The 15,456-nt window shown below is 40.7% G+C and overlaps 1 protein-coding gene across 1 annotated transcript; it reads left to right on the top strand.

Moving 5' to 3' along the window:
- The first annotated feature begins 5,971 nt into the window (after window positions 1-5,971).
- On the top strand, window positions 5,972-13,535 carry PROKR1 (prokineticin receptor 1). Its single transcript, XM_070738123.1, has 2 exons — window positions 5,972-6,594; window positions 11,595-13,535. The coding sequence occupies exons 1-2, from the start codon at window positions 6,089-6,091 to the stop codon at window positions 12,286-12,288; spliced, it is 1,200 nt and encodes a 399-aa protein (XP_070594224.1). The 5' UTR covers window positions 5,972-6,088; the 3' UTR covers window positions 12,289-13,535.
- Window positions 13,536-15,456: the final 1,921 nt, after the last annotated feature.

The raw sequence follows: 15,456 nt of genomic DNA, 5'->3' as shown, positions 1-15,456 counted from the left end.
CCTACTCTGTGGCAAAGCAAATCCTGTCAGAGAGCATCTGTAACTGTGATTGAGTTTAAGGGTGGTCTCTAACAGCTGGCAACTTCAAATCTCAACCAACAAAATGCTCTGTCTTACACATTTGTAAAAAGAATCAGAATACTAAATACATACTTGGAGGTATCAAACTCGTGGCTGACCCTCACTCTGTCAAAAACCTTGGAGTACTCATATCCAAACTCAAACTCAACCCAGACAAGACGGAGTGGCTGTGGGTTTTGCCTCCCAAGGACAATTCTATCTGTCCGTCCATTACCCTGGGGGGGAATTATTGACCCCCTCAGAGAGGGTCCGCAACTTGGGCGTCCTCCTCGATCCACAGCTCACATTAGAGAAACACCTTTCAGCTGTGGCGAGGGGGGCATTTTCCCAGGTTCGCCTGGTGCGCCAGTTGCGGCCCTATTTGGACCGGGAGTCATTGCTCACAGTCACTCATGCCCTCATCACCTCGAAGCTCGACTACTGTAACGTTCTCTACATGGGGCTACCTTTGAAAAGTGTTCAGAAACTTCAGATCGTGCAGAATGCAGCTGCGAGAGCAATTATGGGCTTCTCTAAGTATGCCCATATTACTCCAACACTCCGCAGTCTGCATTGGTTGCCGATCAGTTTCCGGTCACAATTCAAAGAAGAGGGGCTTGGTTATGACCTATAAAGCCCTTCATGGCACCGGACCAGAATATCTTCGGGACCGCCTCCTGCCGCACGAATCCCAGCGACCGGTTAGGTCCCACAGAGTCGGCCTTCTTCAGGTCCCGTCGACTAAACAATGTCGTTTGGCGGGACCCAGGGGAAGAGCCTTCTCTGTGAGGACCCCGACCCTCTGGAACCAGCTCCCCCCTGAGATTAGGATTGCCCCCACCCTCCCTGCCTTTCGTAAACTCCTTAAGACCCACCTCTGCCGTCAGGCATGGGGGAACTAAAACACCTCCCCCTTGCCCATGTTGTTTTGTTGATTGATTGACTGTGTGCCTGTTTTTTACATATATTGGGATTGTTTTATGAAATTACTAATTTTAAATTGTAATTAGATTGGTGGGCATTGGATTTTTATTATGTACTGTTTTTTATTATTGTTGTGAGCCGTCCCGATGACCTAAGTGCCAGAGCTCACTGTAACAATATTGCCAAAAAAGCACTAAGCATTACAAACCTAATCTTACATAGCTTCTTCTCCAGAAACATTGAACTACTAACCAGAGCATATAAAACATTTGTCAGACCAATACTCAAATACAGCTCACCTGTATGGAACCCACATTGCATAACTGACATCGACACAGTTGAGAGAGTCCAGAAATACTTCACAAGAAGAGTCCTTCACTCCTCCTTTGGAAACAAACTACCTTACTCCTCCAGACTTCAAATACTACGGCTAGACAATTTACAACTACATTGCCTCTGAACTGATTTAACTGTTGTTCATAAGATCATACACCATAATGTCCTTCCTGTTAGTGACTACTTCACCTTCAACAACAACAACAACACAAGAGCATGTAATAAATACAAACTAAATGTAAATCGCTCCAAACTTGACTGCAGAAAATATGACTTCAGCAACAGAGGGATCAATGCCTGGAACTCACTACCTGACTCTGTTGTTTCTTCCCCTAACCCCAAGATCTTCAACCTTAAATTATCTACTGTTGACCTCTCCCCTTTTCTAAGAGGTCTGTAAGGGGCATGCATAAGCGCACTATTGTGCCTACCGCCTGTCCTATTATCCTTTTTATCACTTCTTTATACTTTGTTATGTTAATACAAACTATAATTCTATACTTGTTTGACAAATATAATAAATAAAAAATCAGTTGTGAGTCAGTTTCTTGATGTTTTAATGTTTCTATTATGTTGCTTTAAGTGTACCTCTTATTGATAAATTGATATGATTGTTAGCATTTATATTTATATATTATCCTATAGCATTTTACAGTGCTCTCTGAACAGTTTACAAATACAGTATTCGCATTATTTGCATATTGCCCCCAATAATCTGGATTCTCATTTTACTGACCTCAAATAGATGGAAGGCTGAGTCAACTCTGAGTCCCATCAGGATCAAACTGGGGAGAGTTTGCCAGTGCTTAACCACTATGCCACAAGAGCTCCTGCATTTTTAAGGTGAAAAGATTTCATGTCAAGCAAGAACCTGAATTTACAATAGGTACTAGAAATCTCTCCTAATAATTGCCACTTGAGAAGATCTAGTGTAGTGTAGGGTTTAATCTATTGGACTAAGATGTAGAGTTCATCATCAAACATAGTAAGTCACTATTAGACTTTGGGACTATCATTGACTCTCAACCTAATTTCCCCATAGGATAAGGATAATGCAATTATGGTAAAAGGAAGTACCACGTTTAAAACACCTTGACCTCCTGAAGAAAAGACTGAATCTAAATATGGTAATAACATATTTAGTTATTTACCTAACTGCTTATATGCATGTTTGAGTTGCTATTGTTAGCAATTCAAACATGCATACAAGCAGCTTAGGTAAATCAGTCAGTTTGGGCAATGAAACTGTCACTTGATATACAGTATGACTATTTGGTAAGAGCTCCAAATACTCCATTACTTATAAGTAAAACGTAGTAGTCATGTCTTATTAGAGCAGAGGACACACAAGTGTTTCTATTTACAGTTAAAGGCCAGTAGACTATTTATAAGGGTTCTTTTCCTCACTTCTGTTGCATATCTACAAAAGGATTTAACAAAAATCTTGAGACAAGGTGATGAAATTGGGAAGGTTGAGAGATTTGAGTGGGGACAGTAAAACTGATCACCTGCTTCTGTCTCAGGTATTAATTTAAAGAGGAAAAATGTTTCAGGGCTTTACATTTTCACAAATGGTCTTAATGGTGCCTTTGAGGCACCACAAATTCCACAAGGAGCCCGAAATACTTTTTCATTCAGTGCATAGCCATGCTCATTTAAAAATCAATCATGTCATACAATTTGTGACTTAGATTTAATGAACTGATAGATATAATTATCAGTGCCAGGATGTCTGAGTACATTAATTAAATATTTCATCCACATATAGAGGACAAAGTACTGTAAAATGATGGACGTAAAAACCAAAATTTGGGGAAATGACATCATGAACTGCAATCACTCAATGGCATTTTAAAAGGCTTTGGACTGGATGTGCAATTATCTCTTATGCCAGTATTTATTTATTCAGTTAGAAGTTGAGGAGACAGATTTCATGCAGTAAATTCAATCACTTCATGTCCAGGGCATGACCAACCTCCAGAAACCTTTGAAATAGCACTAACTGCCTAAAACAATTTCAACAATTGAAACTTCTGTCCAGAAAAGCACTTTGGAAAATCATACTATGCTCCGATTTTCAGCAATAAAAAGTACAATTCCTTTCGGAGAGAAGAAAAAAGAGAGGATTATCAAGTGATTTAAGTAGATCAAGAGGACAAGCCTTTTAAGATAATTCACCTTAACAAAGGTTTTTTTGTTTTTTTTTAAATCCAGTTACTTTAAGGCTGGGCAAAGCACACCCATGGATTCTTAACATACATCACATCTGTGTCGGAATATGACTACACTGAGTACTGCCTCTTTAAAATTACATATGCATAAAGATGCCACCTACTGAGGATAGACTTTAGATGCAGACACACAGAGAGCCGGACTTCTGTTCTTGCTCAGCTCTAAAGAAGACCTGCATTCTGCAATTCCACTTCTAGAACCAGACAGCATTCTTCAATTTCACCAACTCGGTAGTGATTTTCGAGACTCTACAATTATGCTTGGGGTTATAGCATAGGAAGAAGTCAGAATTTCTCCTAAGTACAAGCCCTAGAACAGGTACAGTATGATTTATTTATTTTGTAGAGTGGCTCTGTTTTTATCAGCAATAACAGTATTACAGTTTCCTAGTTTGTTTTGATTGTATCTTTGTTTACAGTCAAGGTATACACAGATTTTGAGTTCAGGTTTTTCTGCTCTTTTTTTTTCTGTCAAAGAAAAGAGAACAGTTTGACATTACACTCTTCTCAGATATTATAGCGATGAAGCTCTAATAATTTACGCTTTATTCCAAAGGCTGTTTCTTTGGGATGGAATTGTAGGAAACATTGACATAGTCAGTGAAACTTAGTTCTGAATAAGTCTGATACACATAGTGCTATTAGACTTTTATCTCTTAAATTTCACATACAAAAAAATATGTGAATGCCAACAGAAGAGTAACAAAGATTTGACCTAGCAGCCACCTAATGCCTCAGGAAGCCTCTGCAGTTTTTACCTTTTTCTTTAGATGGACTTAAACGAAAGGTTTTCCCTCTTCAGTTTTTACCTTTTTCTTTAGATGGACTTAAACGAAAGGTTTTCCCTCTTCAGTTTTTACCTTTTTCTTTAGATGGACTTAAACAAAAGGTTTTCCCTCTTCAACATCACACATTCCTACCATGCATGAAATATGAAAAGCAACTGAACTTTCCCAGAGATGTTTCTTACGGCAAAATCTAGCTGTTCATTGCCCTGACAATCCCAATGTATTGTTAGGAAATTATGTTTCATTGTTTATTTGGTTATGTGATTGTTTATGACGGAATTTATAGATTGCTCCAATCTATGGTGACTGATGTTTAATCAACGTAAGCATCATCTTCTTTACTATCCAGACAAAATGAGGCTGCTTGACATTTCTACAATGCAAAATAAATCCAACTATTTTGCAGCATTTGGAATCCAATTGCTCCACTGGGCTTGGGTAGTGACATAATTATATGTAAAATATACATTAAAAATATGTGAATTTAAATGTCAGTCTTTCTTCCACAGTAATGGAAATACAGACACAAGGCTACATAAGATAATGTCACTTATGAAAGGTTATATAAAATTCCTCTGGTTTTCAACCCCTCTTTCTTTTTCCTGGAGAAGTTTACGCCATTTCTAACCAGAACAGACAGATTGGATTAACCACATCCTTTCCCCTGGAGTCCAGAGGCTATTTAAGCAGCTATTGCACTGCTGATTTTGTTATAATGAACCAACCAAGTCCTATTTTTTTTGCAAATTGTTTTATATAGGAGGAAAGTGGTCCAGGTAAATGAGCAAACTACAAATCCAAAATAGTGGTGAAGTTTGAAATTCAATTTGTTCTAGGAGTCCAGTTTATAGGGTCACTGGAATGGTCCAATATACATGGCACAATATATATTTGAGAGACCTGGTGTTGAAAATCCTCCATACTCAGGAAAGTAGAAAGCCCTGCATGGTGAGAACTCTGATCAGGGCATCAGAGAACCTGATCTAAAACTTTGAATAACCATTCTAGACTTATATAATAATCATAGTAAATGAAGAATTTGGTTCCCTTGACCCTACAGGATAGAATCATTGATTCCATTGCCCAGTAAGACTCTCCAACTTCCTTTTACTTTTGTGTATTTGGAGTGATTTATTGAGCTTTGAAGTTGAGGTAGTTTATTCATGTCAGGAGTCAATCAATCAATCTGTTTTGTGGACTTCAACAAAAGGTTGAGAAATTTAAACTGGTGCTGGAATTATCTACTTGCAAAATAAAATCTTGCTGGCATGATCATCACACTCAATTTAATTACTTGGGTTGCTGAAATGCAAGAGTGGCAGTTTTGTTTCATTGGGAGCCTTTCACAGATTGCAATAGGTTGGAGGAAATTTAACTTTATTTCTTCTTTCCTCACTGAGAGCTCCTTCTTTGCACGGAAAATTTTCTTAGAAAATGCAACTACCTGAAAAAGGCCCTCAAGTGGATGTGACAAAATTGATCTTGTTTTGTCTGAGCATGAAGAAGTGGGAAAGGATTTTAGAAGAAGAGTTGTCCTTCCCAATCTTTGACATGCCTTAAGATAAGCTTTGGGGGAGATAATTGTATGTTATCCTTTCTCTAAGTGAGTTTACCTCTTTCCTCTCTTGAAAGGTAAGAAATGATTCTGCTGCCATTGAAGATGTTGAGAACATGACTTACAGAACAGTGTGATTTCTCCCATGGATGGTGGTGAAAAGATAAAGTTCAATAAAGCATCACTGAAGAAAAATGAATAGCACCATGAAGCAGGAAGCACACCTTCCCAATAACACATATTCACATACTAGCTTTGCTGCTATCTATGGCAACCACATTGGAGACTTTCCTACATATCAAAACTTCACCTTCCCTTTCAACTTCAGCTACAGTGACTATGATCTGCTTTTGGATGGTGATGATGATGTGACCAAGACTCGCACTTTCTTTGCTGCCAAAATTGTCATTGGTGTGGCATTGGCTGGCATCATGTTGGTTTGCGGTATTGGCAACCTCATTTTCATTGCTGCTCTCGTCCGTTATAAGAAGCTGCGGAACCTCACCAACCTTCTCATTGCAAATCTGGCTATCTCAGACTTCATTGTGGCCATTGTTTGCTGTCCATTTGAGATGGACTATTATGTGGTGCGCCAGTTATCCTGGGAACATGGCCATATCCTCTGTGCATCCATCAATTATTTGCGCACCGTTTCCCTCTATGTTTCAACTAATGCACTCTTGGCCATTGCTATGGACAGGTAAGGAGACTCTTGGGAAACTAGGGTTGACTGGAGCCAGGAATTGTCATATCTATTGTAATTAATTTCCATATTCCTCTTTTCTTTTTTTAAAAAAACCATATGATTTATTGGAAGCCTTCTTCCATTTCAGAGCTCGTCACCATCATTGCTCTAAAAGATGAATCACAGTTATCATTTGACATCAAAAGCAGAGAGTTATAATAAAAAGCTGCTAGAGGGAACATCTGACAAAGGTTGCTAGGTTTTGGCAGAGCTGTGTGCAGATTGAAAGTGGGGCTGTAGATGTGCAATTTAGCAATTAATCGCCATTACTGCCCCAGGTTTGGGCAGAAATCTTCCACGTACACCTCTGCTTGGGATAGTCTCTTTTGGATTTCTGAGAGCGATATTGATGGTTTTTCTAAAGTTACTTGCCTCTGGAATTCCAGTGATCATGTGTTCCTACATTAATGATAAATGATGGATTTCTGCTCTTTTAGAGGTGGTTATAAAGAAGGGGGGGGATATTGTGGTTGCTGGAAATGGTTCCAAAGTAATCAGCATTTTATTTTCAAAACCCCAGCTATTTGTTTCACATATTGATCGTTATTGTCATTTGCAGAAAAAGGCAATTTGCAGAATTAAAGCAAAACGTTTTTGAGAATTGTATTTTCCCAGTTGACCACTAACCAGCAGAAATCAGATCTCATTTTTGCAATTTTAGAATGCTTAGACTACAACAGCATGTTGTACACATCTCAGATATAAATCAAAATGCTGCTTTGTTTGTCATAGTGGGACTTAATCCCCAAACCATTGGTTTCATTTCAAACATCAGCTTTTGAAATATCTCAAAGAATCTGAACAACGTTCAGATATGAAACCCAGGCAAGGCTGAAAAGAATATCTTTCCAGTCTAATTATGGAGACTGCAAATGAAACACTAATCATGAACAAAGATTGCCCAATTTCCCCTCCACAAGAGAATCTATTGTTTCAGGCAACAATCCTACATTAAAGCAATTATGTAAATCTGCAAGCTTTTAAAGATTTAAAAAGAACCCCAAAGTAATTAATAGGATTTTTTTTTTCATTTGAAAATGGCAAAGTTTGGATAAAATAAGTATACATGCTCTATTAGCAGCGACACTTAGTATCAGTTAGATACTTGTATGAAAAATGTTCTTGGTATCAGCTTCCCTTCAGACTGCAAAACTATAATCTTCATCTCCTTAACCAGAACAGGTAACAGGGGTAAAATGCTCTGATTCGCTCGTGCCTGTCGGTTGTCCGAGAGCTGGTCACGAAGGGAGTGTGTGGCTCCACCCATCCACCCAGATGCTGCTATTTGGGTTCTTTTACCCTCTGCATGTGCACAGAATACAGAATGTTGTTGACTAATTTTCTAAATGAGTTTTTTGCCATTTTATGACTTTTCTTGCCACGTTTGCTAAGTGAATCACTGTTAAGTCAGCAGCCACATTTGTTAAGTGAATCTGGCTTCCCCATTGACTTTGCTTGTCAGGAGGTTGGAAAAAGAGATCATGTGACCCCAAGACACAGCAATGATCATAAATATGAACCCCAATGACCATGGGGATGTTGCAATGGTCATAAATGTGAAAAGCGGTCAAAAGTCATTTTTTTCAGCATCATTGTAACTTTGAATAGTCACTAAACAAACCGTTGAACATCGAGGACTACCTGTATTGCTTTCTGACATGCGATCTGTAACTGGGGATAATGGGGTGATAATCCGACTCATTTGGAGAGAATGCTTAATTGTGGAAGGCTTGCCCAGGGAACATCCTATAAAGATAACAATCCTTTCTGTTCAAGCATTATTTCTATTTTGTACAGCAAATTAATCTTGCAATGAGCTAAGGATGTTTGTGATTTTCAATTTTCAAGTGGCCTTTGACATCAAGTGGCCTTTGACATATTCAACATCTGATGGCATGTTTGGAATATACATTGATGCATTTATCAGCACATCTGTTTTTATGGACAATTAGGCTGATGTGATACCTTTGCATAACAGGGTAAAATGTGGAAGAATTGGAATTTGTCATTCCTTTTTAAAATATGGATCTGCCCTAGAGATATCAATCTTATATTTGAAATCATGAGATGCATCATTTTCAAATCTGCCAGATTAATGTGTAGGGAAACCTATACCATGTTTCCCCAAAATAAGACCCTATCTTATATTTTTTGGAACCCTGAAATAAGTGCTTGGCCTTATTGACATGCACTCAAAAGCCTGATTGGCCTTATTATAAGGGGATGTCTTATTTGGGGGAAACAGGGTAGATAAGTGTATATTCTATTCTAATAATTTACTCTGTGATGTACCAGAAATAATTTAAATTTGATACTACCTGTAACACCATCTAAGATGTTGGATCTGATGTACAAACAATAGGAATCACTTGCTCAGCAAAGGTCAAATAGAAAATATTTGAGAGCAGTGAAATGGAAAAGATTACGTTCCAGCAGAAAAGATTTGATGACAAAGGAAAGACAAGATTTTTTTTCTTTTTTATTGTACAACCTGACTTTAGAGAATGTCACTGTAGCATAGAGAGAAAAGAAAGGATATAAACTTACTTTTGATCATTCTCTTTTAAACTTCTGTGAATAGAAACTCATTTCATGTACAAAAAATCTAAAGAGGTTAGTCCACTTTAATATTTCTTGAAGAGCTAATCTTGTGAACATTGACCAGTAATTCGCTAAGGACATGATCGTGAGCCTATGGCACGATTGCCACAAGCGGCACGCAGAGCCATATCTGAGGGCATGTGAGGTGTTACCCTATGCCAGCTGATTTTTGGCCTTCTGGAAGGCTGAGAGAGGTTGTTTTCACCATCCATCTGGAGTCTAAGGATGGTGAAAAGCAGACCCAACTGGCCTATGAGAAGTTCATTCCAAACTTCTGGTTGGGCCGTTGGGCTGTTTTTTACCCTCCACAGGCTGAAGTCTGGGGAAGGTGAAAAAGAGCCCAAGGGCCCAACCAGATATTCATTTCTGAACTTCCGGTAGGCCCATTGGGTTCATTTTTTGCCATCCACAGATTTCAGAGGAGCCTGGGGAGAGTGAAAAATGGCCCACAGGGCCTATCGGAAGTCTGGAGGCTTCAGTGAGCCCTGCACACATGCCTGGGGGGAGCACAGGGGGGTTGTGCATGCATGCGCAGGAGGAGAGCATTGCATTGTGGGTATGGGCACACACATGAGCGCTATCACGCATGTTCACCCTTTTGGCACCAGAGCAAAAAAAGGTTTGCCATCACTGCCTTAGGGCTATGCAAAACTTTAGTTCAATCATCTAAATGAAGAAGAGCTATGACAATCTCTACCATCCTCCCACTTACACAAACAACACATATTAAAAGTGAAGCAATTTCATTGTTTCTGATGTCTTCCCTAACTATTCCAAATGGTAGCAGAGGCTTTCCATTGTTAGAAGTCTTTCTACTCAGACTCATACTATTAGAACTGAGAGGTTCTTGGTGCTCTCTGAGCTTGTTTTCTTGCAGATGTTTATGACCCAAACTAGGTAACATCATTAACCAAGTTCAGAGGGTACCAAAAATCCCTCATGTCAACTCTGAATTACAAATATTCTCCTTTATTGCTGTCCAAGTCTTCAAGATAAGACAAAGTGGCTCATTGAGGAAAACCACATTGCCTCTGAAATTCAATGAAGGAAATTGTAGAGTCTCCCCAATACAAATCCAGACCTCTTCAGGCAGGGCCATAACTCTCACATTGTCAGTCACCCTAGGTATACAGATTCAGGGTTTGCACATCACACTAAGCCATGGCACAAGGGTGGGTTCCTCCAGTTCAGACCGGTTCATTTAAATTGGTAGCGACCCACTGGAGACATCACAATGATGTCACCAAAGTGGATTGGTCAGTGCCGGTCCATGGAAAGCACCATCTTTTTTAAAAAAAAATGATTTTTTTTTAAAAAAAATTCCTTCTGAGCATGCGCAGAAGCCGAGTTCGGCCACTGTGCATGTGGTTTCCATCTTTTTTTCTGCTTAGTTTTTCACATTTTTCATTACTGCGCATGCACGCACCCACGAGGGGCGCCCATGCAGCGTGAGAGGGAGGGAGAGAACCGGCAGTGAGCTAAGTTGGAACCCAACCTTGCCATGGCACCATAAATAAAGTGGCTTGATCCACACATACATAAAATTATAAATTATGTATTACAAAATCAATATATGGATTTTTATCTTGTACACAGCTGTAAAATGTAAAGAGCTATAGGGATAATCTCGGGAGTCAGGAGAAAGTGCCACAGCCTATAGTCCAAAGGACAAATGGAGATAGAGAAAGCATCTCAGAATTAACCCTCCCTAATTCTCTGAAATTAAAGGCAGGGGAGAGCAGGCACTGGATATGATTGTGATCAGTGTCTGCAGGTTTATCTGAAATCTGAAGAATCTACAAAAGAATGGTCCCAGATTTCTTTGAACAAGTGGTGTCTTGCTGTTTTTTCTGGATTTATTATGTCGCTTCCTATGAATCTCTAGGAGTGCTTTATTATTGGATGGTATATTTCAACATTAGTGGAAGAGGTCTTTTGATCAAATATTAGGACAGTGTCTTCTTTCTTGGTGGCCTGCAGATGTGAATAAACTATAGTTAACCACACTCTATTTTGTCAAGGAATGGCGGGTGTAGTAGCTCAACAGACCAAGGTATTGAAGTATGGAAAGCTATATTTGGAGTCTACAGAGCAATGATGATGATGGGAGCTGTATTCTGTATTGAAATGCAGGATAATGCTGTTTTCCCAATTTCTCAGTTACAATTGCCAGTAGTAGCATTATATCAATGATAACAGTGTCTACAATTTCATTTCTTAAATATTGGAAAAAGAGCAGCTTGGTGGCCCATAAAACAAATTGCCATTTCTGTTAATTACTTTAAGCTACTTTGAAGCAATAAAAACAAGTAGATCTTTTCTAATACAAATTTGGAAACTTCTGTATTTTGTAGGTACCTTGCCATTGTTCACCCACTGAGACCTCGGATGAATTACCAAACAGCAACCTGTCTAATTGCTTTGGTATGGATCGTCTCCCTGATCATTGCAATCCCGTCAGCCTATTTTGCAACTGAGACTGAACTATTCATCATCAAAAATCAAAAGAAGTTCTTCTGTGGACAGATTTGGCCAGTTGATCAGCAAATGTATTACAAATCCTATTTTCTTTTCATCTTTGGTGTTGAATTTGTTGGACCAGTCTTCACCATGACCCTCTGCTATGCCAGGATTTCACAGGAGCTTTGGTTTAAAACTGTGCCAGGTTTCCAGACAGATCAGATTAGAAAAAGGCTCCGTTGCAGAAGAAAAACTGTGCTGGTGCTCATGTGCATCCTAACAGCCTATGTTCTTTGCTGGGCACCCTTCTATGGCTTCACAATTGTCCGTGACTTCTTCCCTACTGTCTTTGTGAAGGAAAAGCATTACTTGACAGCCTTCTACATTGTGGAATGCATAGCCATGAGCAATAGCATGATAAATACCATGTGCTTTGTGACAGTCAAGAACAACACCATGAAATACTTCAAGAAGATTATGCTGCTTAGGTGGAGGTCCACCTACTATGGATCCAAGGCTAGTGTAGATATGGACATCAGAACCAGTGCAATGCCCATCACTGAGGTGGACTGCATTAGACTAAAATGAAATATTGACTCATATTGCCTCACAGCCAAGGTTCTATAGTCTCATTAATCACTGCTTTGCTTTGTTTTCTTCTGTTTTTGATGTGTCAAAATTTACCAGGGAAGTTGCTGTCCAGCAGAGCACAAACTCAAAAAAATCCATGAAGTGCTCCAAAAAGCAGAACATTGGGACACAACCAGCTTTATCACAGTTATTCCACTTTGTTGTGACTCAGTTTCTCTGGTTTGAAATTATATTTACTGTATATCTAGGCTGGAAATCAAAAAAATGATGAAAAAAAAGGGATTATTCCAAATCTAAGATTCTTTCTCATCAAAATCCCCATTACTTCATATCAGGACCAAGGCAAACAACATGCTTGTTCACTCCTTGTGTAAGGCAAAGAAAGTCAAGGAACCTTTTATGATCAGCCAGTTGTTATGGATCAATGGGCTTCAAAATGTTCCTTATATTATCAGAACCTACCCAAGCAATTCTGATACTGTGCTAAGTTCCCTTAAGATGGACGCTAGAGTGGCTGAAATTAATTGAATTTTCTGTAAAATGTCTGCTCTTTTCTTTGTAATAGTCTCTTGTTATAGTATCAGTAATATCCCTTTCTTGCAGAAATCTTGTAGCCTATTGATGTTTATAGATGTATGAATGAGATGTTTTTTATTCCTACTGCAGGCTTGATAGAACTGCTATACTTTCAGTCAACTTCTTCCCATTTCTCAAATCTATTTAACTTATATTTACATTAGGGAGAAGGAAAACAGACCCCTATATTTGAAAAACACAGGGTTTTTAAATTATTATGGTCATTTTTATTTTTATGTATGTATGTATGTATTTATTTAAATTTATAGGCTGCCTAACACTATTCTAACTTTGATGTGATTGTTGTTTAAAGCAATCTAACAACCAGCTACATAGGTAGATAAGGATCCCTTTGCTCTTTTATTTTAGAATAGAATGAACTTCATATTGCCTTCTGAACCATAGTTTTTTGAGATGCCCCATCCTTTTTCTCGAGCTTTCTAAAACCCAAAGCTGGCTTGGTTGAAAACAGCTAAAAAGGGAAGACCTTTCTGCAACCCTGTAATTCAAGTGCTGAATAGAAGGTGATCAATTATGCTTGCAGTACCCAGATAGAAAGAAAAGCCATAGAGATCAGTTAGCACACATGTACATACTTGGGAAAACTGAAAATATACTTCTGGATAGATATAATTCACAGAATAAACTGGGAAATCTGGAAGAAGCCCAAATATTGTGCGATTTATGTACAATGCATATACTCATCTGTACTTTATTACAAATATTTACCATGGCTTGAAAAAATGCAAAGTACACATTGCAAATTTGAAACACAGAACAAATGTCTGATTTAAAAAAAAATCTCTACTATTCTCCTGAAACCAAATGTCCTTCCTCTCACCCAAAATAATGCAGTCAAGACAATCAGGGATCTTACCAAACATTGTGAACCGGCCTTGCTGAATATGAGCAATCTCCTTGTGAGTAGATTTCATCTCCCAGAATTCCCCAGCCAACTATGTGTGCAAGGTGACAGGTGGCAAATATATCCTGCCTGCTAAGTATTATGCTATAATGCATGTACGATGAGGCAATGCTTGCATCATAATGTCACAATGCTTGAACTGAAACTTATGCCTTTAGCATGGCCATTGCTGAGCACTTGGGGAGTTGAAATCCCACCCATCCCCATTGTTTGCAGAGTTACCCCACTGACTGACTACCTACTCTGAGATTTCTCCAGGACAATTTATAAGGCATTAACAAGATCTTCAGCTAAGAAGCTTACTTGAAAGGGTCAATAACTTTGGATGCCCTGAAAAGAACCAGGTTTGTAATTGAATAGTTGGAGAGCTCTAATTATTGTAACATTCCTACTTTTCTCTCCAATTAATATCATCTCAGGCTAACACTTGGAGTGTGAAAAGAAATGATTCTAGAGTATGATCTTTCTTACTGTGAGAATCTCTTTCCTTAGAGCCAAATATATGGAGGTCCACTCAAAATTCTCACATCAAACCTACTGGAACTTGCTCCAAAATAAAGTTGGAGTAAACCACTAGGAGCTAATTATACGGTTAATTGACTCTAATCATTATATGCTTTGACCACACTGTTGTGCAACCCACACTGACCAACTCTGCATAAACTTTCCACAAAACCAGTGCCCTTAGATTCATCATACACATTTGCGAGGAATCCACATTTTTAAAACAGACAATACCGTGTTTCCCCGATAGTAAGACCCCCCCGATTGTAAGACATATGGGGGGTTTCAGGGGGGTTGGCTAATATAAGCCATACCCCGAAAGTAAGACATATGTCTTACTTTCGGGCAAACACGGTATTAAAAGCGAGGGAGGCATCGGAGCAGTTCGTGGCGCTGGCGAGGGAGCTTTGCGCCCAGGAGAGTCTCCCAAACACGGCGCGGATAAGGACTCCTCGGCCGGCGGAGGAAGCACGGCGGCGGCGGCAGGCTCCGGAGAAGAAAGAAGCAGCGGATAGCTGGCGAGGCGCCGGCTAGAGGGCTAGACCCCGCCGCTTTGCCGCCGCTCTCCCCGCCGGCTTTGCTCTCCCTGCCGCGCCTGGGGCTACCTGCCTGCCTGCCTGCTGCCGTAGCCGGGCTGGGCGCGGGGCATCCTCGGCGTTGGGCAGCAGCGGGAGGAGCCAGAGCCGGCCAGCCGGGCGCCCCCAGGATGCGCATCGTGGACCGGCCCCGCCGCGGCGCAGGAGAGATGGAGGCCGGGCCCAACGGGCAGGCCCCACCCTGCCCGCCCGGAGGAGAAGAGGCCTCGCCCGGGCCGAAACCCGAAGACGAGCCGCAGCCTCCGGAGCCGGCCAGCCGGGCGCCCCCAGGACGCGCATCGTGGACTGGCCCTGCCGCGGCCCAGGAGGGATGGAGGCCGGGCCTGACGGGCAGGCCCCGCCCCGCCCACCCGGAGGAGAAGAGGCCTCGCCCGGGCCGAAGCCCGAAGACGAGCCGCAGCCTCCGGAGCCGGCCAGCCAGGCGCCCCCAGGACGCGCATCGTGGACCGGCCCTGCCGCGGCCCAGGAGGGATGGAGGCCGGGCCTGACGGGCAGGCCCCGCCCCGCCCACCCGGAGGAGAAGAGGCCTCGCCCGGGCCGAAGCCCGAAGACGAGCCGCAGCCT

Source organism: Erythrolamprus reginae, chromosome 1 (assembly GCF_031021105.1).
Source record: "Erythrolamprus reginae isolate rEryReg1 chromosome 1, rEryReg1.hap1, whole genome shotgun sequence".
NCBI lineage: Eukaryota > Metazoa > Chordata > Lepidosauria > Squamata > Dipsadidae > Erythrolamprus > Erythrolamprus reginae.
This window is presented reverse-complemented; position numbering and strand designations above follow the sequence as displayed.

What these genes read in the sequence shown, in the direction of transcription:
- PROKR1 (XM_070738123.1), top strand. Translation starts at nt 6,089, where the DNA reads ATGAATAGCACCATGAAGCAGGAAGCACACCTTCCCAATAACACATAT. An exon ending in TTGGCCATTGCTATGGACAG is followed by an intron (nt 6,595 to 11,594) that starts GTAAGGAGACTC and finishes TGTATTTTGTAG; the next exon opens with GTACCTTGCCATTGTTCACC.